Source organism: Lepidochelys kempii, chromosome 3, assembly GCF_965140265.1.
Source record: "Lepidochelys kempii isolate rLepKem1 chromosome 3, rLepKem1.hap2, whole genome shotgun sequence".
Taxonomy (NCBI): domain Eukaryota; kingdom Metazoa; phylum Chordata; order Testudines; family Cheloniidae; genus Lepidochelys; species Lepidochelys kempii.
In genome coordinates this window covers 94541838-94566333 of record NC_133258.1, presented here as the reverse complement: position 1 = coordinate 94566333, position 24496 = coordinate 94541838, and the positions used below count along the sequence as shown (strand labels likewise).

Below are 24496 nucleotides of genomic sequence, written 5' to 3'. Positions count from 1 at the left end.
GAACAAAACCAGGACCAACCCTTGAGGCACTCTGCTTGATACCAGCTGCCAACTAGACATCGAGCCGTTAATCACTACCCACTGAGCCCGACAATCTAGCCAGATTTCTATCTACCTTATAGTCCATTAATCCAATCCATACTTTTTTAACTTGCTGGCAAGAATACTGTGGGAGACCGTATCAAAAGCTTTGCTAAAGTCAAGATATATCATGTCCACTGCTTTCCCCATATCCACAGAGCCAGTTAGCTCATCAAAGAAAGCAATCAGGCTGGTCAGGCTTGCGCTTGGTGAATTCATGTTGACTGTTCTTGATCACCTTCCTCTCCTTCAAGTGCTTCAAAATGAATCATAGAATCATAGAATATCAGGGTTGGAAGGGACCCCAGAAGGTCATCTAGTCCAACCCCCTGATCAAAGCAGGACCAATTCCCAGTTAAATCATCCCAGCCAGGGCTTTGTCAAGCCTGACCTTAAAAACCTCTAAGGAAGGAGATTCTACCACCTCCCTAGGTAACGCATTCCAGTGTTTCACCACCCTCTTAATGAAAAAGTTTTTCCTAATATCCAATCTAAACCTCCCCCACTGCAACTTGAGACCATTACTCCTCGTTCTGTCATCTGCTACCATTGAGAACAGTCTAGAGCCATCCTCTTTGGAACCCCCTTTCAGGTAGTTGAAAGCAGCTATCAAATCCCCCCTCATTCTTCTCTTCTGCAGGCTAAACAATCCCAGCTCCCTCAGCCTCTCCTCATAACTCATGTGTTCCAGTCCCCTAATCATTTTTGTTGCCCTTCGCTGGACTCTCTCTAATTTATCCACATCCTTCTTGAAGTGTGGGGCCCAAAACTGGACACAGTACTCCAGATGAGGCCTCACCAATGTCGAATAGAGGGGAACGATCACGTCCCTCGATCTGCTCGCTATGCCCCTACTTATACATCCCAAAATGCCATTGGCCTTCTTGGCAACAAGGGCACACTGCTGACTCATATCCAGCTTCTCGTCCACTGTCACCCCTAGGTCCTTTTCCGCAGAACTGCTGCCTAGCCATTCGGTCCCTAGTCTGTAGCTGTGCATTGGGTTCTTCCGTCCTAAGTGCAGGACCCTGCACTTATCCTTATTGAACCTCATCAGATTTCTTTTGGCCCAATCCTCCAATTTGTCTAGGTCCTTCTGTATCCTATCCCTCCCCTCCAGCGTATCTACCACTCCTCCCAGTTTAGTATCATCCGCAAATTTGCTGAGAGTGCAATCCACACCATCCCCCAGATCATTTATGAAGATATTGAACAAAACTGGCCCCAGGACTGACCCTTGGGGTACTCCACTTGACACTGGCTGCCAACTAGATATGGAGCCATTGATCACTACCCGTTGAGCCCGACAATCTAGCCAGCTTTCTACCCACCTTGTAGTGCATTCATCCAGCCCATACTTCCTTAACTTGCTGACAAGAATACTGTGGGAAAATGGTTTCCTTGAGGACCTGTTCCATGATTTTTCCAGGGATTGAGGTGATGCTGACTGGTCTGTAGTTTCCCTGGTTCTCCTTCTTCCTTTTTTTAAAGATAGGAAGATTGTTGCCCTTCTCTATACTTTTTCCAATTCTAATATATCTTAGAATCATAGAATATCAGAGTTGGAAGGGACCTCAGGAGGTCATCTAGTCCAACCCCCTACTCAAAGTGGGACCAGTCCCCAATGTTTGCCCCAGATCCCTAAATGGCCCCCTCAAGGATTGAACTCATAACCCTGGGTTTAGCAGGCCAATGCTCAAACCACTGAGCTATCCCTCCGCTAATCTTTTTTGAGATTAGGTGACCAGAACTGCATGCAGTACTCAAAGTGAGGGTGTACCAATGATTTCTATAGTGGCATCATAATATTTTCTATATTATTATCTATCCCTTTCCTAATGGTTCCTAATACTCTGTTAGCTTTTTTGACTGCTACTGCACATTGAGCAGATGTTCTCAGAGAACTATCCACAATGACTCCAAGATCTCTTTCTTGAGGGGTAACAGCTTATTTAAACCCCACCATATTGTATGTATGGTTCGGATTATGCTTTCCAATATGCATTTATGGAAATGCACTGAATTTCATCTGCCATTTTGTTACCCAGTCACCCTGTTTTGTGAAATTCCTTTGTAACTCTTCGCAGTCAGCTTTGGACTTAACTAACTTGTGTAATTTGGTACCATCTGCAAATTTTGCGACCTCACTGTTTATCCCTTTTTCCAGATCATTTATGAATATGTTGTATAGCACTGGTACCAGTACAGATCCTTGGGAGACCCCCCTATTTACCTCTCTCCACTGTGAAAACTGAGCATTTATTCCTACCCTTTATTTCCTGTCTTTTATCCAGTTACTGACCCATGAGAGGACCTTCCCTCTTATCCCATGATTGCTTAGTTTGCTTAAGAGCCTTTGATGAGGGACCTTGTCAAAGGCCTTCTGATAGTCCAAGTACAGTATATCCACTTGATCACACTTGTCCACATTTGTTGACCCTCACAATGAATTCTAATAGATAGAAAAGGAGTACTTGTGGCACCTTAGAGACTAACCAATTTATTTGAGCATGAGCTTTCGTGAGCTACAGCTCACTTCATCGGATGCATACCGTGGAAACTGCAGAAGACATTATATACACAGAGACCATGAAACAATACCTCCTCCCACCCCACTGTCCTGCTGGTAATAGCTTATCTAAAGTGATCATCAAGTTGGGCCATTTCCAGCACAAATCCAGGTTTTCTCACCCTCCGCCCCGCCACACACAAACTCACTCTCCTGCTCGTAATAGCCCATCCAAAGTGACCACTCTCTTTAAAATGTGTATGATAATCAAGGTGGGCCATTTCCAGCACAAATCCAGGTTTTCTCACCCCCCCATCCCCCTCCAAAAACCACACACACAAACTCACTCTCCTGCTGGTAATAGCTTATCCAAAGTGACCACTCTCCTCACAATGTGCATGGTAATCAAGGTGGGCCATTTCCAGCACAAATCCAGGTTTTCTCACCCCCCCTACCCCCATACACACACAAACTCATTCTCCTGCTGGTAACAGCTCATCCAAAGTGACCACTCTCCCTACAATGTGCATGATAATCAAGGTGGGCCATTTCCAGCATAAATCCAAGTTTAACCAAAACGCTGGGGAGGGGGGGTAGAAAAAAACAAGGGGAAATAGGCTACCTTGCATAATGACTTAGCCACTCCCAGTCTCTATTTAAGCCTAAATTAATAGTATCCAATTTGCAAATGAATTCCAATTCAACAGTCTCTCGCTGGAGTCTGGATTTGAAGTTTTTTTGTTGTAAGATAGCGACCTTCATGTCTGTGATTGCGTGACCAGAGAGATTGAAGTGTTCTCCAACTGGTTTATGAATGTTATAATTCTTGACATCTGATTTGTGTCCATTTATTCTTTTACGTAGAGATTGTCCAGTTTGACCAATGTACATGGCAGAGGGGCATTGCTGGCACATGATGGCATATATCACATTGGTGGATGTGCAGGTGAACGAGCCTCTGATGGTGTGGCTGATGTTATTAGGCCCTTTGATGGTGTCCCCTGAATAGATATGTGGGCACAGTTGGCAACGGGCTTTGTTGCAAGGATAGGTTCCTGGGTTAGTGGTTCTGTTGTGTGGTATGTGGTTGTTGGTGAGTATTTGCTTCAGGTTGGGGGGCTGTCTGTAGGCAAGGACTGGCCTGTCTCCCAAGATTTGTGAAAGTGTTGGGTCATCCTTCAGGATAGGTTGTAGATCCTTAATAATGCGTTGGAGGGGTTTTAGTTGGGGGCTGAAGGTGACGGCTAGTGGCGTTCTGTTATTTTCTTTGTTAGGCCTGTCTTGTAGTAGGTGACTTCTGGGAACTCTTCTGGCTCTATCAATCTGTTTCTTTGCTATGGGTACCCGCATGGCCCCACAGTATGCCAACATTTTTATGGCTGACTTAGAACAACGCTTCCTCAGCTCTCGTCCCCTAACGCCCCTACTCTACTTGCGCTATATTGATGACATCTTCATCATCTGGACCCATGGAAAAGAAGCCCTTGAGGAATTCCACCATGATTTCAACAATTTCCATCCCACCATCAACCTCAGCCTGGTCCAGTCCACACAAGAGATCCACTTCCTGGACACTACAGTGCTAATAAACAATGGTCACATAAACACCACCCTATACCAGAAACCTACTGACCGCTATTCCTACCTACATGCCTCCAGCTTTCACCCTGACCACACCACTCAATCCATCGTCTACAGCCAAGCTCTGCGATACAATCACATTTGCTCCAACCCCTGAGACAGAGACAAACACCTATAAGATCTCTATCAAGCATTCTTACAACTACAATACCCACCTGCGGAAGTGAAGAAACAGATTGATAGAGCTTAAACTTGGATTTATGCTGGAAATGGCCCACCTTGATTATCATGCACATTGTAAGGAGAGTGGTCAGTTTGGATGAGCTATTGCCAGCAGGAGAGTGAGTTTGTGGGCGGGGGGGGGGGGTGAGAAAACCTGGATTTGTGCTGGAAATGGCCCACTTTGATTATCATGCACATTGTAGTGAGAGTGGTCACTTTGGATGAGCTATTACCAGCAGGAGAGTGAGTTTGTGTGTGTGGTTTTTTGAAAAAAAAGGGGGTGGGGGGGGTGAGAAAACCTGGATTTGTGCTGGAAATGGCCCACCTTGATTTTCATACACATTGTGAGGAGAGTGGTCACTTTGGATAAGCTATTACCAGCAGGAGAGTGAGTTTGTGTGGGGGTGGGGTGGCAGAGAGTGAGAAAACCTGGATTTGTGCTGGAAATGGCCCAACTTGATGATCACTTTAGATAAGCTATTACCAGCAGCAGAATGGGGTGGGAGGAGGTATTGTTTCATGGTCTCTGTGTATATAATGTCTTCTGCAGTTTCCACGGTATGCATCCGATGAAGTGAGCTGTAGCTCACGAAAGCTCATGCTCAAATAAATTGGTTAGTCTCTAAGGTGCCACAAGTACTCCTTTTCTTTTTGCGAATACAGACTAACACGGCTGTTACTCTGAAACCTCTAATAGATAGGTGAGGCATGATTTCCCTTTACAAAAGCTGTGTTCCCTCTTCCCCAGTAAATTATGTTCATCTAGGTGTCTGATAATTCTCTTCTTTACTATAGTTTCAACCAATTTGCCTGTTCTGAAGCTAGGATTATTGGCCTGTATTTGCCAGGATTGCCTCTGGAGCCTTTTTTAAAAATTGGCACTACAATCATCTGGTACAGAGGCTGCTTTAAGTCATAGTTACATACAGCAGTTAGTAGTTCTGCAATTTCACATTTGGGTGAATACCATCTGGGCCTGGTGACTTATTACTGTTTAATTTATCAATTTGTTCCAAAACCTCCTCTACTGCCACCTCAATCTGGGACAGTTCCTTATCTTTGTCACCTAAAATGAATGTCTCAGGTGTGGCAATCTCCCTCACATCCTCTTCAGTGAAGATCAATGCAAAGAATTCATTTAGCTTCTCTGTAACGGCCTTGTCTTCCTTGAGTGCTTCCTTGATGTTTCCTTTAGCATCTTGATCACCCAGTGGTATCAGTGGTGATGGTGTTTTGGGTATTCTGTGTGTTTGTTTCTGTCTTTAATGGCACTGTAAATAAATGCTCTAATTTAACAACTCTGGGCCAGAACCCTGGGTCTGGCTGAGATGTACTCACCACAGGACCCAGAGAAGAAGGATGGGGGGAGAAGTTTACTCTAAACGTTCTTCTTCCCTAAGCCTCACCCTTACTGGGGACCAAAACAGCCTGGCACAACATAGAGCAGCTTAGGAGCTGCAGTAAATGACACAGTGGCAGCCAGGACTCAAGGGATTCCCTCATGCTTCCACTCCATCACAACAGATGGTGTAAAGCCAGTGTAGGCAAATACGTCACTACTTAATAAGTCAGGGTATCCAGCCCTTTTGCATCAATGGAGTGATTTCTATAATAAAGCCACTTTATTATTAATTATTTTTATTATATCAGTGGTCATAAGACTACTTATTATTATTTATTTATTTGTGTGTGTACCAGTAGTGATAGGACTGCTTCAGGGACTAGGACCTTTGAGGAAAAAACCTTTTTATTGTTGCTAAATGTATCTTGATATATTCATTTTAAAGTTTGCCTATTAGATGCAAAATTCACTATAACTAAGGGATCATTAGGGAATGTAATTTCAACTGTAGCACAAAATACAAGACAACCATTGCAAAAATTAAGTTCTGAAGAATTGAAGCTGCTCTGGTTAAGACAGTGAAGAGCAAGTGTGGCAGGGAAAGCAGCCTCTAGTGGATAAAGTAAGGGAAACAGGTAAATAATGTAGGACTCCAGTAGTAAAAGTTCTGACTAACTCCATGAGAAAAAATAATTACAAGATTATACTAGCTGGCTAGTCAAAGGATTTGTTGTGCTTCTGCAAGAGTGGACAGATTGTATAACCACCTCTCCCCTGTTAGGCTTATAAGACAAAGTAAGAAAAAACACAGTACTATTGAATGATCCTTCACCATATCCCAGGTGTGAAGATTTTGTTTTGTTTGGCACTAAGTAAATAACTTTGTAGACATATGTCTTTGGGAAGCCCTTTCTGAGTGATCTTAATGACATGTTGAATGCAATTACAGTATTTCAAGACAACTTTTTGGGGGTACATCTTAAAGATATTTAATCCCAATGGGAAAAGATTCTACCTTCAAAATTCACTGTGCTATTTCCTCCTTATGATGTTTGTCAAACAAACAGCATGCAGAATATTTTCTTTCTAACATTCTGGGAACTCAAATTAAGTTGGTTAGAAAATTATCTGTGGAAAAAGTAAGACTTTCCATGTTCCTGGAACACTAATTCAAAGCCAAAATGCAGAAAGTGTGTCTTACGCACATCATTACTTTGAAAGGAATTAGTATTGAAAAATATTTATGTAGACGTGGACAATATTCACAAACAGCTGGGGTTGACACAATTGTTGATCTAAACACATAAATAGCTCTCAAGTTTTAATTTTTTTTCCCTTCACTCTAACCCCAGACCTGGCAAATTTCAACTGAAATAAGTAAATCGTCTTCACTTCTTGACCTTTTAAAAATACAATTCATGAACTATGCTTTATCTTGATCAACTTTGACATTCCCGAGGATTCAGGTGGCTGAATGTTAATATACTGACCTTATACGTATCTCCATTTGGGTTTTAGCATAGCTTTGGTGACAGATAGAACAGTTTTAGTAGAAATAAACCTAATATTCATCCTCATCACTGAGGACTAGATTGATCCTTTAAATAAGGGGTCACATGTACGAAAGACCACTCCAGGAAAGAAGTCACAATTCCTTTCCTCTTCTCCTTCTTGCCTTGGGCAAAGAGGAAATAGGTTACTTCACCTTTTCAGGCTACAGCTAATTCCCCTGGATTGAGTCAGGCCATTGCAAGAAGTAAGGGTGGTGCAGTCCTGGCTCCACCCTCGTTCCCTCCCATCATCCACATACTCAAAGGGAGAATATTGGGTGTGTAGCCCCTAGTCTACCCCAAGCCCCAGCCAAAATCTGAGTTGTCCTACTGTGAGCACAGATGGGGATGGGGCTTTACTCTCTTGTCCTGCCATCATATGACTAGTCAAAATGGAATCCTAAATTGTAGGGATGGGCCTGGATGCAAAGTTTGGCATCAAACTTTCCCAAAGTTTGGAAATACTAAGATCCAGGTTGGGGCCATGTCACCTAAGCTAAAGTAATGCGTGTCTGTTCAAAGACAGATGCAGTAATGTGACGACAGTGTTCTACACTCAAGCTTTAAGTACATTGATATAACTCTTTGAGGCAGGTTGCATGGCCTCTGCCTAATTCTTGCCAGCATTATCAATTTTTACTTTTGTCAGGCACGGATTTCTTTTAAAAGTGACTTTTCTTTGGAGTTTTCCACCGGCTGTAATTTTATCTCCCAATTCCCACCTGATCACCTTACTGAGAGAGCGATTGCTATTGAACCTGTTAATAGTAGTGCTGACTGATCAATGCTGCTGGGGCCTTCCATTCTTCCATCCATTCTTCCTCCAGAGGCCAAAAAACTTATGATAAGAGGATCCCTATCATAAACCCAGGCTCTCTAGTTCAAATAAAAACATGCTACCAGGGTGTCAAAAGCCAACAAAACATCCCTTTTTCAATGCAAAATTCTCAAATAATGAAATACAAAAGCGTATCCATTCAATCAGTCCATTCAATCCATTCAGTACAGAAGTTTTAGATCACTTTAGACCACTGAAATCCTCAACAAAATTGCCTGGAATAGTGGTCACTGTCTTAGTAATAATTGTTCCTGCTCTCATTAAAGAGTGTTCTATTCTGTTCAGTGTTTAAAAATATGCACCTCATTCCAAATATGGTATACAATCTTTTAATTAGTTTGAGGGTTTTATATAAAAAAAATAGGAAACATTTACATAAACATGGGACTACATCTGGCTAAATGCTCTAGTCTGACTGAGCTTCACTCTGCACAGAATTAGGGGAGCACTTTTTAAAGGAGAGCTCTGTGTCTGCATGTGTAAACAGTTAGTTATTAATAGATATGGTGTCAGTAGATGGCTCTCTCATCTACGGTGTCACTAGATAGCTCATATTCCTGGGCACCTCCTCCTGGCTGGTCTGGGGATTAGCGCCATCCAGGTCCGATGCTCCTGGTAGCTTTGGATTTCTGGGTCATAGGAATGCCCCAGCCACACCTCCTTTATTCCAAGAATGCCCCTTATGGTCAGTGTCAGTGTAGAACTACTATGCTGGCTCTATACAACTCAGATTTCCCTTACACAAGGAGAATCCTCAGGGAGCCAGTTAAACCAGCTTCCCACCTGCTTTGCGCTGTTGGAGCACCTAAGAATCTGACCCTTCTTTTCTAGTGAAGGCAATTAATATGATTTTGCTGTCCAAATATACTCTATTTTCCAGCACATGCCTTTTATAAGGGTCTCCTGTATTAAAGTCAAGATCAAGGAGTCTTATCCAGCATATGTTACCACTGGCCTTTTATTCTCTAACATCAGCACTGCAAACACACTCTAACTATACAAATATAAGGGTCTAGTCTCCATTGAATAATTTGCATTGATTTGGTTCAGAACTGTACTATTCCTGTTTTATATCAGTGTTTAATTGAAACCAACAGAGTTATATAAGCATAAATTAGAGTAATGCTGTGGTGAATTACACTCAGAACTTTATTATCTGTGGGAGTTATATGCATGTTTTGTATAGAGAGGAATAGTTGACCCCTAACAGAGAGCTAGTCATGACAGATATAATACTGACATGGGACCCACATGATGATATTTTTATGTATACTACAAAATAAGAATGATTGCAAATACCAGCAACCACAAAAAGCATTTTTATTCAAATTCATGAGAGCAGCACATGTGTGCAGCAAATAGGACTCATTAAACTAGCTGCCTTTTAGTACTGTTCATATGCCTATCTGATTTTGTACAACAAATACCACTTTATCAGTGTGCATCAATAACTTTCTTACTCTGAATCTGGAAAGGAACAATTGAGCATTATACAGCACAAAATCTCTTTCAGAACTTCTTCTTCTTTACCTACTATAATAGCCCCAACTATGGGTTATAGCATTCATTACAAGTAAATGCATTGCACTAGATGACTGAGCCCCTAACTATTCTTAGAGGCTGCCAAAAATTGAAACAAAACATTATTGGTGTGTTCCTGGATGCTACATGCAGCTGCAGTTTGTTGTGGTTTCTTTTTGCAAGTCCCAGTTACTGTCCAGTTTTACTGTCAGTTATCATGAGGGCTTTGCTTACCATGGAAAACACAAGACAATGAACTCTCTTTTCAGTATACAGTAAATTTGAGCCAGAGTCTTACAATCAACGCTACTAGTGCCATCACCTGGCTTATCACGAGTGGCTGTCGTGACTAGTAACTGATAATGTCAAAGAAACTAAAAATATGATTGGCCTAAAACACATGGGATGGGAGTGGTTGTGCACATTGTTTTTAAAAGCTTTGCAACATCATTAACAAGAAATACAGCATCTGTATTTAAAAATTATTTTCCAGATCAGCCTCCTCCTCTTTAGTAGTCCCTTAACTCCTAATGTTTTCTTGTCTTTTGCACTGCCAACTTGAATAATGATGCAATGACATGACTGGCCAGTAACTAGTGTTATCATAAAAACCCATGTCACTGGTGGTTCCAATGAACATTGAACAGGGTCTTCTTAGGCATAACATATTTGTGGTTTTATTTGTGAAAGGAGCAATGATATACAACTGGCTTTTTCTCTCCTTTGTTTCAATGCTTTATAATAGTTTCTGTGATAGTCTGCTCAATCTGTGACCAGAGAATAAAGGAAAACTCAGGGCCGTTGTTAGTCATGGCCAACATCTGTAAGCTTCGCATTTTGTTTTGAATGATTGGATAACTACTTTTCATACCCCCATGCATTGTTCTAAAGAGACATCATAGCATCTATCTTCCTTTTTGCACTAAAGCTTTTTATCTTAAAGTTAAAAGGAAAATAATTGTTGAGAGCCAATTAGTAGGCCCTTCTGTAGAGAATGCTAAAAGAATTTTTAATTAGTAAAGTGAACCATAGTATGAGTCACCTGAGAAAGAATTACTTTAATTCAGAAAGCAGTTAAGAGTTCAGATACAAATATTAGCCAACATTTGTCTCTAAGCCAGATTCACTATCCTTCCTCTTAGTGAATAGTATCTTATTCTATAAACTGTTTTCTGTGTGAGAATTTGGGAAGGTGTAATATAATACTCCAGAATCTGGCCCTTTTGTTAGGTCTGCAACATTACTTAAATATAGGACAGATGAAATTTTACGTACTATTTATGCTTATGTCAGCTAAATTCCAATTAACAGTTCTATATTCTGCTCTGTCTCAATTTCCATTGTAGTTTAATTAGAGAAATTATTGTTCACTTCTCTCCTACTCTGCTGTGTCTTGCTGTGCTGTTAAGAAACAGCTGTGACAATGCTACCACCAGAAGTGGCTGGACTTAAGAAGAAAGTGATGTGATCCTTATAGATGCAGAGTCTGCAAAGGATTTTGTAGTAATGTCTTCTGAAAGAAGAAGATGAATACCTACCTGTTTTATGAAAAAAGAACAGGAGTGCTTGTGGCACCTTAGAGACTAACAAATTTATTAGAGCATAAGCTTTTGTGGGCTACAGCCCACTTCATCAGACATAAGAAGGTGTATATATACACATACAGAGAAGGTGGAAGTTGCCATACAAACTGTAAGAGGCTAATTAATTAAGATGAGCTATTATCAGCAGGAGAAAAAAAACTTTTGTAGTGATAATCAAGATGGCCCATTTAGACAGTTGACAAGAAGGTGGGAGGATACTTAACATGGGGAAATAGATTCAATATGGGTGATGACCCAGCCATTCCCGGTCTCTATTCAAACCCAAGTTAATGGTATCTCATTTGCATATTAATTCAAGCTCAGCAAGTTCTCCTTGGAGTCTGTTTTTGAAGCTTTTCTGTTGCAAAATTGCCACCCTTAAGTCTTTTACTGAGTGGCCAGAGAGGTTGAAGTGTTCTCCTACCAGTTTTTGATGTTATGATTCCTGATGTCAGATTTGTGTCCATTTATTCTTTTGCGTAGACACTGTCCAGTTTGACCAATGTTTTAAACCTATTTTATAGCATTTTCATCAATAGATCTGAAAGTGATTTTCCAAGGAAGTATGTATCATCAAATCCCAATTTTACAGATATGGAAACTGAAGCATAGAAAGGTGATATGACTTGCCCAAGGTCATTGCAGAAGGCCATGGAAAGAGCTATGGCTAGAATCCTGCTCTTCTGAGTTCCAGTTCAGGGATTTGTTTACTAGGCCGCAATCACACACACACACACCCTTCCCACTAGAGCGTTGTAACTCTATAAAGGGGATACAAAATATAAATGTGGTAGGTATTGTTATATTGGAAGAAACACTGAGTTCCCCTTAGAAGTGATATCATTAACTTCATGTTGGTGTCTTCTCTACTAAACTCTACCATCAAGACCTTGTGATGTGCAGGGGAAAAAAAAAGAAAGAAAAAACGAAACAAAACCCTGAACCTTAACCTACTCAGGTGCAAATAAGTGATATGACGACTCCAATCCTTCTCTCACTGATGTCATTGGTCATTTATTCAGTTTCTTCAATAAAAGCAGAATTAAAGCATATGTAGGTAAAATGGCCTAAAAAGAGGCGCACTAGAAAGCTATCAGTGTAAGAAACATAAAACAATGAAGAGTAAATTTTTTTCAACATCAGTAACATTTTTCTGACTTTAGTTTCCCACTCCAGTATTTCTCATTTAAAAAACGTACAATTACATATATAGAAGAGCAGCAGGTTTGTGCATGAAAGGTAAATATGAGTTTAAAATGAAGGACACTTGTGAGGTATAGTATATGTGCACATTTTAGTAAGAATCAACAGATAGTCTTAAACTGATAAACATTTCTCATAAGTTATTTATGAATTCAAAGCAATATTTGAAATTAAAAATGCATAAATATGATGTCTGTTGAATAGAACTATTAGATATGCATGTTTACTTTTAGTGAACACAGAGATCAGTAGTTTCTCGCTCTAGATGTCATTTCTAGAGAGTTATAGAATGTGAAATATTTTCAGACACCATCAAGACAATGGTATATTACATATTTTTTTTAAATAAATTGGGTAGTAGCTTAGGACCTACTTGTTGGCTCTGGCAAGGAGGTGTCCATTCAAGCCACTATATCTCTTTATCACTTTACAAGTTAGAAGGAACTAGATCTTCCATCCTCTGACTCACCAGATATTGAAAGCAGTATTATTTCCCTCTAGAAGAGCGATGTTAGTTTATTCATATTTAAAACCAACAACAACAAAACTTCATTAGAACAAGAATAAAACATCTTTGATGGTTAAAAACTTTTGTACCTTCACTGAATTTCTCTACATATTCACTACTACATGGAAGTCAACTCATTACACTCTCACAAATCTTGGGAGACAGGCCAGTCCTTGCCTACAGACAGCCCCGCAACCTGAAGCAAATACTCACCAACAACCACATACCACACAACAGAACCACTAACCCAGGAACTTATCCTTGCAACAAAGTCCGTTGCCAATTGTGCCCACAATTAATATATACTAAATTAATATATCTATTCAGGGGACACCATCACAGGGCCTAATAACATCAGCCACACTATCAGAGGCTCGTTCACCTGCACATCCACCAATGTGATATATGCCATCATGTGCCAGCAATGCCCCTCTGCCATGTACATTGGTCAAACTGGACAGTCTCTACGTAAAAGAATAAATGGACACAAATCAGATGTCAAGAATTATAACATTCATAAACCAGTCGGAGAACACTTCAATCTCTCTGGTCACGCAATCACAGACATGAAGGTCGCTATCTTAAAACAAAAAAACTTCAAATCCAGACTCCAGCGAGAAACTGCTGAATTGGAATTCGTTTGCAAATTGGATACTATTAATTTAGGCTTAAATAGAGACTTGGAGTGGCTAAGTCATTATGCAAGGTAGCCTGTTTCCTCTTGTTTTTTCCTACCCCCCCCCAGATGTTCTGGTTTAACTTGGATTTAAACTTGAAGAGTGGTCAGTTTGGATGAGCTATTACCAGCAGGAGAGTTAGTTTGTGTGTGTATGGGGGTGGGGGGGATGTGAGAAAACCTGCATTTGTGCAGGAAATAGCCCAACTTGATTGTCATGCACATTGTGTAAAGAGTTGTCACTTTGGATGGGCTATCACCAGCAGGAGAGTGAATTTGTGTGTGGGGGTGGAGGGTGAGAAAACCTGGATTTGTGCTGGAAATGGCCCACCTGATGATCACTTTAGATAAGCTATTACCAGCAGGACAGTGGGGTGGGAGGAGGTATTGGTTCATATTCTCTGTGTATATATAAAGTCTGCTGCAGTTTCCACGATATGCATCTGATGAAGTGAGCTGTAGCTCACGAAAGCTTATGCTCTAATAAATTGGTTAGTCTCTAAGGTGCCACAAGTACTCCTTTTCTTTTTGCGAATACAGACTAACACGGCTGTTACTCTGAAACCTGTCATTACAATCCAGTTACATAACAGCTCTTACTTCTAGTAATACTGAAGTTCTGTACCTGTTACCACGCATAACCAGAAAAATATTAAGAAATAAAGATCTTAGTTATCAATTTGGAGTATTTCATCTGAATAACAGCACAGAAATATACTGTGTATCCCCCACCCCCTCAAGTTTTTACTCATCTTAAAGGTTGGCTACACATTTCCTCCATTGCAACAAAAGATGTTAGTTCTTTGAATTCTAGCTCAAATCCTTGACTTATATAATCCTGACAACTCCTCAAATGCACTCTGCAGCATTACACAGCAGCTTTCAAAAATATACATTTGTTGAACGTCTGCTGCAGGTAAATTTGTGTTTACTTCCTTTGTAGAGTTAGTGCCATCAGAAAATTTTGGAACAGAAAGAGGCTAGGATGCTCATCTTCATCCATTCATTTTTTTTCTTACAAAATTAAAACAAAACTACAAAGAATTTTTAAGAAGAAACAACCTGTTTTTAACCCAAACACAATTTTGAAGGCATCCAGAGACCCAGTTCTAGAAGCAAAAAAAGAATCTTTGTACTTTTAAAAAGCCTATGGATTTGTGAACTAAGGACCACACAAACCTAACACCTTCCGCTCTAAGTACAAGGCACATTTCTGTGACATGGCCTCCTCTAAAATAAAAATATAGCAACATATGTGTCATTATCAAAAGAATTTAAAAAAAAAAACACTACCCTGTACACACCTCCCAGCTGGGGAGAGGATGAAAGAACAAACACAAACGTGATGTCAGTTACATCCCTTAATGCACTGCTGGAAGACAGTCAGATATTATGGTGAAGGCATGGTGTAAGAACACATCTAGAATGGAATGTTAATTATTCTGTAAAACTATCTGGTAAATATTGCTTAGGCACAACCCTGTGAGTTTTCTGATACTGCTCTGTAAGTGACCTCAGCTCTAACCTGGATAGCCATAGCTCCCTGCAGGACTGCTGATAATTCAATCTGCAAGCTATTCAGACAAGGATTTCTCTTAAAATAAGGATACTAATGATACAAAACTGAGCAAAATCAAGTGGGGTAGAATTGTGATATAAACTGCTACAGACCTGAAATTACCATTCCCATTTCAGACATTAAGCTGGTGTTCAACCTCAGTTTCTGACATGAAAAGCCTACACCACAATGCATGACAGAATCTACAAGTTTTCCAGTAATGATGATTTAAAATATTCTGTTCATGACAGATAAAAATGAGCATAAAGATAGCTTGCTGTTCAAGCCAAAGTTTGATAGGTTATATTTCTTACTTTTTACAAAAAATTATCACTAAGGCACACTTGTTCTCCAAAGATTAAAGCTCTGGTTCTGCGTGGTTAAATGTATCGTTTTATAGTTTATGCAATAATTGGAAGAGAAAATTCTGTAAGTATGAAGGCTAGCACTGTAGATTAGTTGTACCTCTGACCATGAAAGGCATACTGCAGATATTACTTTCTGATTCTATGTAATTCATTTCCACCATTTGAAAGTTTACAGGGCTTTATTTCCAGCAGAACAAATATGTGCATACAGGTGCAACAGTATAACTAAGTATGGGTTCACATACAGTACATCAATATCACAGATAAGCATAGAAATTACCCCAATTGGTGTTGTTTCTGAAATAAATTGTTTGAGTTTTCTCTACACTCATGTTAATAATTTGTGCAAGGGCATGAAACTCAAGGGAGTTTTTGAAGCAAGCTGTCAGAATCCATTAAGTATCTGATCACTACTTTAACCAGCATAAAGCACAGATAAGAATTAAAGCCTACATCAGGGATGGGGAACCTACAGTTTACAGGCCAGATCTGGTCCCTTGTTCATTTTCATCCAGCCCGTGGGCCACGCACATTAAACTCACCTGCCCGGGGGGGGAGGGGTGCAGAGACTCTTCCTCCCACAGTAGGACAAGCCGGCACTCATAGCTCCAGCCCTGCGGAGGCCAAGCCAGCACTTGTGGTTCCAGCTCTGTGGGTGGGGGGGGGGAGGGGTGCTGAGGCTTGGAGCTTCCGGAGGCTTGGGGCTTCCTGCCCATGGCGGGCGAGCCAGTGCTCGTGGTACCCCCCCACCGAGGAGCTGAAGCCACAAGCACTGAGCCTCTGCGCCCCCCTGGGCACGTGAATTGAACGTGCGCGGCCCGCCATTGATTTTTTTGGTAGGTCAATGGCCCCGATAAAAAAAAAGGTCCCCATGCCTGGCCTACATTTTCAGAAATGACTAGTAATTTTGGCTGTATCAGTTTTTTTGGGTGTCTTGACTTTCAGAAAGTCCTGAGTAAATACGCTTTGAAAATCAGGCCCCTTTAAAGCAACTGAAGTTGAGCATCCAAAAATTGTGGTGCCCACAATGACTAGTAACATTTCAAAAACTTGATGCCTATTTGTTAGGTGTATCTATAAATTTTCTGCCTAACATTCATGCGTACAATTTATTATAACCAATCAGGTATATGTGACGAGGTGTCCACCCCACACAAGGGGAGAGTCAGGGATTGAAAAGCTGATGGAGGATGGAGTCCAGCTAGAAAGAAACAGGCAGGGTTGGTATAAAGCCAGGAATTTGGCAGCAGAAAAGGGCTACAGGGGAAGTAGTTTGCAGTCACACCTTGAGAGAAGGAAGATATGTTTAAGACTACAGATTAAGGTAGTCTGCAGAGAGTTTGGGTTGATAAATCCAGAGTGGGGGAGAGTGTGTGTGTGCAGAAGATAAGAGCAGAGAAGTAGGAAAGAGTCCAGTGGAAACAGCAACAGGCTCTGGATGCAAGCAGATCACAGTTGCTAGACACGGGTCCTGGACTGGAACTTGGAGTAGAGGGTGGGGATGGGTTCCTCTACCAACCGCTGAAGTGGCACAGACTGGGACATGGAGCAGAAGACTGCTTGGGATTGCATCCGAGGACTTTGCTACCCAAGAAGGAGAGGACCTAGTGACCTGGCTGGAGGGCTGAGTCTCTAAGAAGGGGTAGCTGAGTCCCAGATTGAGAGGGGTACCACGATTCGAAGAAAGGGACATCGGACTTGGAAGGAGCTAATCCCCAGACCAGCCAGGACAGTAATGGACCTCATGACAGTATAGAACACAAAGAAAAATGTAAATAGTGACATATAAAAATAGTATAAAATATTGCATGAGATGGAGAATACCATTTACCTACTTGCCTCTGGGAAGTGAGACCCTTTCCACAGTGAACAGAAGTAGAGTGATAAGCTATTAATTTCTGAAGAATTTTAAATTCCACTTTAAAATTTCTAGCCTTTGCTTATGACGATAACTTCCAAGTTTGACAAAATGAAGTACCGTCTTCCTGAATTTCCTGCTGACCGGCTCAGTGCTTCTGCCATTGTTCATAGTTTTCCCTCACAGCAACAGAGGGAAACTGAAAAGGCTCTGGCCAGTTTCATTACTGCTCTTCTGACCTTTATGGACAGCACCGAAACTGACAACTAGACTGTCAGTTTCATTTTTCCGCTGGTTGAGAAGACTGTAAGCAACAGCATAGGCAGCCAGTAGAGCTATTAATGGGAAAGGAGGCCCAAAAGAAAAAAAGGCCGAGAGGCTGGGGAAGAGGTAGAATAGTGGAGACTCCCTCTCAAAGCAACATGGAATCTGGGTCAGAAGTGAAAGAAACAGAGACCACAACTCACACACATCCATGCTTGGTGGCCTCTTGAGAAGGAGGAGATAAATTTACAAAGAATCAGTTTAATATCTTTGAAGAATTAAGAGGTATACTGGGATTATTTTCATATACTAAATTAATTAACAGTTTGGACCTGACATCAGCAAAATTAACTCTTACCTGCTACAGGTTCACAGATTCTAAGGCCAGAAGGAAACATTGTGATCATCTAGTCTGACCTCCTGTATAATACAGGCCATAGAACTTCCCCAAAATAAATTCCTGACCCTTTGAGAAAACATCCAATGTTTTCCAATCATCCAATGTTGATTTAAAAATTGTCAGTGTTGGAGAATCCACTATAACTCTTTGTACATTGTTCCAGTGATTAATGACTCTCACTGTTAAAACTTTGCCTTTTTTCCAATCTGAATTTGTCTAGCTTCAGTTCCAGCCATTGGATAATCTTACCTTTCTCTGCTGGATTGAAGAGCCCATTATTAAATATTTGTTCCTCATGTAGGTACCTATAGACTGCAAACAAGTCACTCCTTAATTTTCTCTTTGTTAAACTAAATGGATTCAAGGAGCTCAATCTATAACTATTTGGCATGTTTTCTAATCCTTTAATCATTCTCGTAGCTCTTCTCTGAAACCTCTCCAATTTATCAACATCCTTCTTGAATGCTGGGTACCAGAACTGGACACAGCATTCCAGCCTCAGTCACAAGAGCATTAATTTTTCTTATTGGTTAATAAATGCAGAAGAAAATGAACTGTCAGAAGCTGCTTTGCATAATACAAGTGAGAGCACAAATAGGAGGGACTCTGTATGTTAAGCAAGGGAGCACTGATCAGTGTGCAGTTGGAATTCTGTGTTTGAGCAGGTGCTCTCAAGTGTATCTAACAGCATTCCTGATGCATTCTTTGAAAATTTAGCCTTTATGGTCCATTTCGGAGATTGGCCATACACTGTACAGATAAGCCTGCAGCAACTTTTCTAATGCTCAACAATATACCATTGTATTACATATTTTGCCAACCCTGCCAAGACTAACTAAATCACTACATCTATACTAAGCAAATATGCAAAAATTCTTCTAACAGAAACACAAGTGCAAAACCCCTTTCCTTTCTTAAAATCAGAAACTTTTTTCCTTAAAAGTGTATTTTCTATGTTTTATAATTGTTTTCAAAATTAAACCATTGGTTTTTCAATACAAATGTTCTCTGTTAAAAATGTGGACAAAAAATTATCAACAGTCAAGTAATGCTGCTTCACAATATCATGCCAGTTGACTTTTCTTCATTTTTTTATCATCTTCATCTGCATCAACATGGCTGCTAATTATGGGCTGAATCCTGAAAATTTAGGCCATTCTACTCTACAGAGATTACAGTGGCATAGCTCTGGTGCCATAGCTATGCCAGCACAGACATGTATATAGACACAGCCTATAGCAACCGGAAGAAGTTTTTCCATCCCTGTAGGAACACCATCTCCCCAAGCGATGGTAGCTAGGGACTTGTCTATACTCAAAATGCTACAGTGGCACTGCTACTGCCCTGCACCACTGTAGCTCTTCAGTGCAATTTTCTCATTGGCGTAGGTAATCCGCCTCCCTGAGAGGCAGTAGGTAGGTCAACAGAAGCAGTCTTCCATCGACCTAGCACTGTCTACATAAACGTTAGGCTGGCTTAACTACGCAGCTCAGGGGTGTGGATTTTTTACATCCCTAAGCAATGCAGTTAAGCCAACTTAATTTTCTAGTGTAGATCAGGGCTGACGCCTAAACAGTCGTTACACACTCACACCAATCAATCAATGGAAGTACTCATATGAGAAAGGGTTTGAAGGCTCATGACTTATATCAATGTGACGGCACATAAAGTGGGGGGCACACGACCTTTGTAAAGTAAGAAGAGTATTCTTGTATAGCCAACTATATTTTTGATCTACTGAAATGTCACTACGCAGATACAGTATAATTGAGGTGGGGGGGGTGGTTAGAAGTAATGTGCCCCTTCTTGTGCAGTAAAGAAATTAAAGCTTTCAGGTTTGTCAGGACACTATGTAATGGTATGAGCTCGCTCAAATCTTGTTATAGTCAAGTTAAAACCCCATGGAGATTGACAGGTCTGAATACACCTTTCAATTAGCATAACTGTAAATATAAGCCCCCACTTAAGACAACGAGTATGTGAACTCACCCAGGAGCTTTTGTTGAATACTGTTTTAGACAGGGCTGGGGGTGGGGAGAAGGCAGAACAAAAGAAAAAAGTGGGATAAGCACAGGAGACAGAGAGAGAGCCTGAAGAAACAGCTGAAAGAAGTTGACCCTGGAAGATATATGGGGAGACGTTTTGGGGTCAGGGGTGCAGACTAAAAGTACTCTTGGTGCTGTGAGCAAAAGAAGCTGTTTTCTGCTATTTGATTCCTTCTGCATTCAGAGACACAGGACTTTGTACAATCCTTGTAAACAAACTAAACTGCATCAGAGAAGTACCTATTACCCTTTCTCCTCCTAACTGGACCAACCAACTAAACGCTGATTTTTTGAGTAGCTCGGGTCAAAAAGGGGAAGAGTAGTGCCTTGCAGTCTATTTGAAATATATTGATTCTCAAAGGTTTTGTAAGCAATGGTGGAATACAGTACTTAGATTATATTTTACTTATTCTAGGACCCTACCAAGTTAAAATAAAAAAGTAAAATAATATGAAACAAGATCCTGCATTATTTCACTTACTCACATATCCCTGAGAGGTGTTTTTACACACACATACACACACAGTTAGCAAATGTGCAGACCCTAAGAACAAGAAAGTTTTTACATCTCTGCACCTTCAGAAGCTAATTCACTCCAGCTAATATTTCTTCAAAGGGAACTTTTGTCCATATGATGTACATTTTAAACTTTTTGTTGCCTTTTCACAGAAAATGAAAAGCATGGGTCTGAAACTTAAATAGATCTGGAAAACTTAAATGATGTGTTTTATGTTTCCAAATTGCTGGGAAAAGATTACATTCCTCATGTACTACAGACTTCTATTCAAGTTTTTCTTTAGAGACTACATATGAATAAATGAAATCTACTAAAATATACCAGATACAAAGCCTTGCATAATGACAGGTTTCAGAGTAGCAGCCCTGTTAGTCTGTATCCGCAAAAAGAAAAGGAGTACTTGTGGCACCTTAGAGACTAACAAATTTATTTGAGCATAAGCTTTGGTGAGCTACAGCTCGCTCACGAAAGCTTATGCTCAAATAAATTTGTTAGTCTCTAAGGTGCCACAAGCACTCCTTTTCTTTTTACCAAGTACAAAGGATCAGATAACTTCTGAGAACACCATTTGTACAAACAGAAGGCTTCCCACAACACAGAAGGATAAAGGATTAATCACAACATATATAAAAGACCACAGACATTTGTGCTTCAGTTCTACTGACAGTACATAAAAAGTAGATTTGATTTAGGACTCTGAAATCCATTGGTTTCTTCTGCAGTCTTCTTAGTACCTATCTCCATTGGAAGAATTGGTGGTAATGCTGGTTGCCATTGATACCAGCTCAGGCTTTTCCAGCAAGACTATACAATAAGAGATACAGGGGAGTAGGTAATGTTAATTATTTCATTCCCGATCAAGGTTAACTGCTTAAAGAAGTCCTCTACCACATGTTCCACACTTGGACAATTGAAATTCAGAGAGGTGGCATTTTTTGTGGCTGGGTCCTTAGTGATGTGTACTTGCATCGCATTTAATTTGAATTCTACAAATTCCACCATCCTCTCAAATCAGACAATAATCCAGATGGAAATTCTCATATATAATACAGAAAAGGAAATGGATTTTCTTTAGCTTGTTAGCAGTTCATTAAAAATGTGCAGTCACTTTAGAGTGCCAGGGTATGTTTACCTATTCCATATTTTTGATAAGTAGATCTATCTTTAAGCCTTTTCTAAGTTATTGTACCTCTCTTGCATACTTTCTAAACTCAATACTGTTTTTATGTCTGATGGCTATGAATACAATATCTGCAATGCATTCTAGCATTTGTTTTCACTTCTGTAACAATGCAATGCAATTAAACATCAGTTACTAATACTGAAAGAAGAAACATAACTGCAGAAAAAGTCAGTGGTAAATTCACTCACACCTGTGTGGCAAGCTGTTCATGACTAATAACAATGGCATCCCTGAGTGCTAACTAAATATCAGTTTGTTGAAAGAAACCAGACACCAAGTTTAGCCAATGCCTGTCAAAACTGTCCTGAGGTTTTGTTTTATTAACTTTACTGTATGTACAAAACTCTATAGCTGTCTAAGCAACACCTGTAACAGACCCTTTTTTTCCAATGCATATCAAAGGTACCACCAGATCTCTCCCATTTCAGGGAGTTCCCTCGTTTGGGGGGGTTTATTTTAAGACAGCTGGGACAGTAGCTCCATGTGATCAATGATACCTTGTGTCAATGATCCACTGAAAAGTCTTTTCTTTTCTTTTTTTTTTTTTTACCTTCCACCTCCCCCTTGCAGCCCATGTGTCAGCCTCTGCCCTGCACTTCTTTGCCACGATTGCCGAGAGGCACCGCACACAGCGCCGTGTCACTTACCAGTTGCATGCCACAGACAAAGATCAGCGTGCACCTGCCGCTGCAATAACCCATGGTTTCCAAGAGCCCTCGCCACGTAGAGCCCAACTTGATCCAATCAGATGGCGGGAGAGGCCAGGCACACCTGAGCGGGGCTCCGGGGGCTTGCGCCTGCTGCCGCCGCCGCCAGCGCGTCCCGGGAAATGACAGACATTAGGACCCGCTGCGCCGGGTTAGCAGCCGCTGCTACCTTCGCTCTCCCTGTGCACCACGGAGCGAGCCTCCAGCGAGCGCGTCGGCGGCAGCGCCGGGGGCAATGCTGCGCCAGGTGCCAGCAGGAGCAGCCGCGCTGTGCCGCGAAGCCCCAGAGGCATCTGGGCTTCAAAGCCTGCCCCCCAGCTCAGCTCGCAAAGCCTCCAGGGCGGCGGCGGGGCCGAGCTCAGTTCATGCTGGGCAGCAGCGCGCCCCCTTCCTCCTCCTCTCTCCCAGCCGGGTCTCGGGCAGCGCCAGCAGCGGCCGCCCCTCTGCTGGGAGGCTTAGCCGGGTCTCCCGACTCCCCTGGGCGAAGGCTTCAGCGGCTCCATGCGGCGCCGGCCGGGCTCCCCGCGCAGCAGCAGCGGGAGGAGAGCGTGGCACGGAGCTGGCGGCGGCTGCTCAGCGGCATGGCACGGGGCTGGCTCGCAAGGTGGGGGCTGCTGCTGCTCTTGCCTGCTCCAGCGCAGCCCGGCTGAGGCGCGGGGAAAGGAGGAGGGGTGCCCGCTCCCCTCAGGGCTCGGGCTCTGCAACAGACTTTGCTGCTCCCCACCCCACCCCAGCCAGCCAGCGAGCGGTGAAATCTTCACTTCCCCGAGCTCCCCCTGCCCGCGCAGCCGGGCGGCCTTGGCGGTGGGCGGTGGCGGGAGCTGCTGTGGCTGCCACACGCGCTCTGGCGGCAGATGCTGGGGAGGAGGGGGCTGCTCTTTGGGTCAGGTACCGGGGCGGGCGGAGGTGCCGGCTGCGGTGGGGACGCGGCTCCTCTCCGGGAGCCGCGGGGGCACTTGAGGCTGCGAGGTCCCCGCTCGGCCAGACCCCCGCCCCCGCTCCCATTTTTGGAAGGGGCGGCGGCGGCTGCCGCTCAGAGAGCGAGCGAGGGACTGGGCGCGGGAGGAGCTCTCTGCTGCCGCCTGCCGGGGCACCGCGGGAGGAACGGCGCGAAACGCGGGCAGTGCCACGGGGGGGCACCTGGCTGGGACCTGGCCCTCGGCGCCTCCGCCCCACGCCGCCCAGGAGCGCGTCCCAGGTCCCTGCAGAAAGAGAAGCCGCTTCCCTTGGGGCCCCCAGTTCTCCTTGCTCAAAAGCGATGGAAGGGATGAGCGGAGGGAAGCCCAGGGGAAGGTTGACTGGAAGGTGACTTGTGGGGGGCGGCTGTTGGAAAGAGGAGAGGGGCTTGGGAAATGGGGAGTGGGTTGGATGGTGGGGCAGATCTGGTGGAGGGAGCAAAAGAATGGGAAATCTTTCCTGAACCTCCTCCCCCCACACGCACACTTCCAACACACACACACACACACACACTGCCAAGCTCATCATCAGAAGCAAGCGCCCCACAGATCAGGGCACATCAACTGAAAGCAGCACCAGATCCTGCCAGAACAGATGCAGGATCTGCAGATATATCTCCACTGCTGCAATGATCGACATCTCCCTGCACAACACACGTTTCAAGCTCCATGGATTCATACACATGCCTATCACAACGTGTGGTGTAGCCCTAGTAGCAACTATATGGGTGAAACCAGACAATCACTATGATCTCAAATGAACTCACAGGAAAATGATAAAAGACAACAACACCCTGTCCCCTATGGGTGAACACTTTTCACAAAGTGATTATTCCATATCTGACTTGTCAGTCCTCATCCTGAAAGGAAATCTGCACAACACTTTCAAAAGATGAGTCTAGGAGTTTAAATTCACAACTTTGCTAGACACTAAAAGATATCGTCTTAATAAAGACACTGGACTTATGGTTTATTATAACTATCTGTAACCCACTAACTCCCTTTTTTTGTCCTATGACTGGAGGG

General features: G+C 42.4%; 1 protein-coding gene across 2 annotated transcripts in view; it reads right to left on the bottom strand.

Annotated features, from left to right (window-relative positions):
* Positions 1–23530, bottom strand: part of NKAIN2 (sodium/potassium transporting ATPase interacting 2) — a 780527-nt gene extending 756997 nt beyond the window's left edge. For both annotated transcript variants that reach the window (XM_073337203.1, XM_073337206.1), the window contains exon 1: positions 22455–23530. In XM_073337203.1, coding sequence (XP_073193304.1) covers positions 22455–22508 — 54 coding nt within the window. In that variant the 5' untranslated portion in view covers positions 22509–23530. The remainder of the gene's footprint in view (positions 1–22454) is intronic.
* Between the last annotated feature and the right edge of the window lie 966 nt (positions 23531–24496).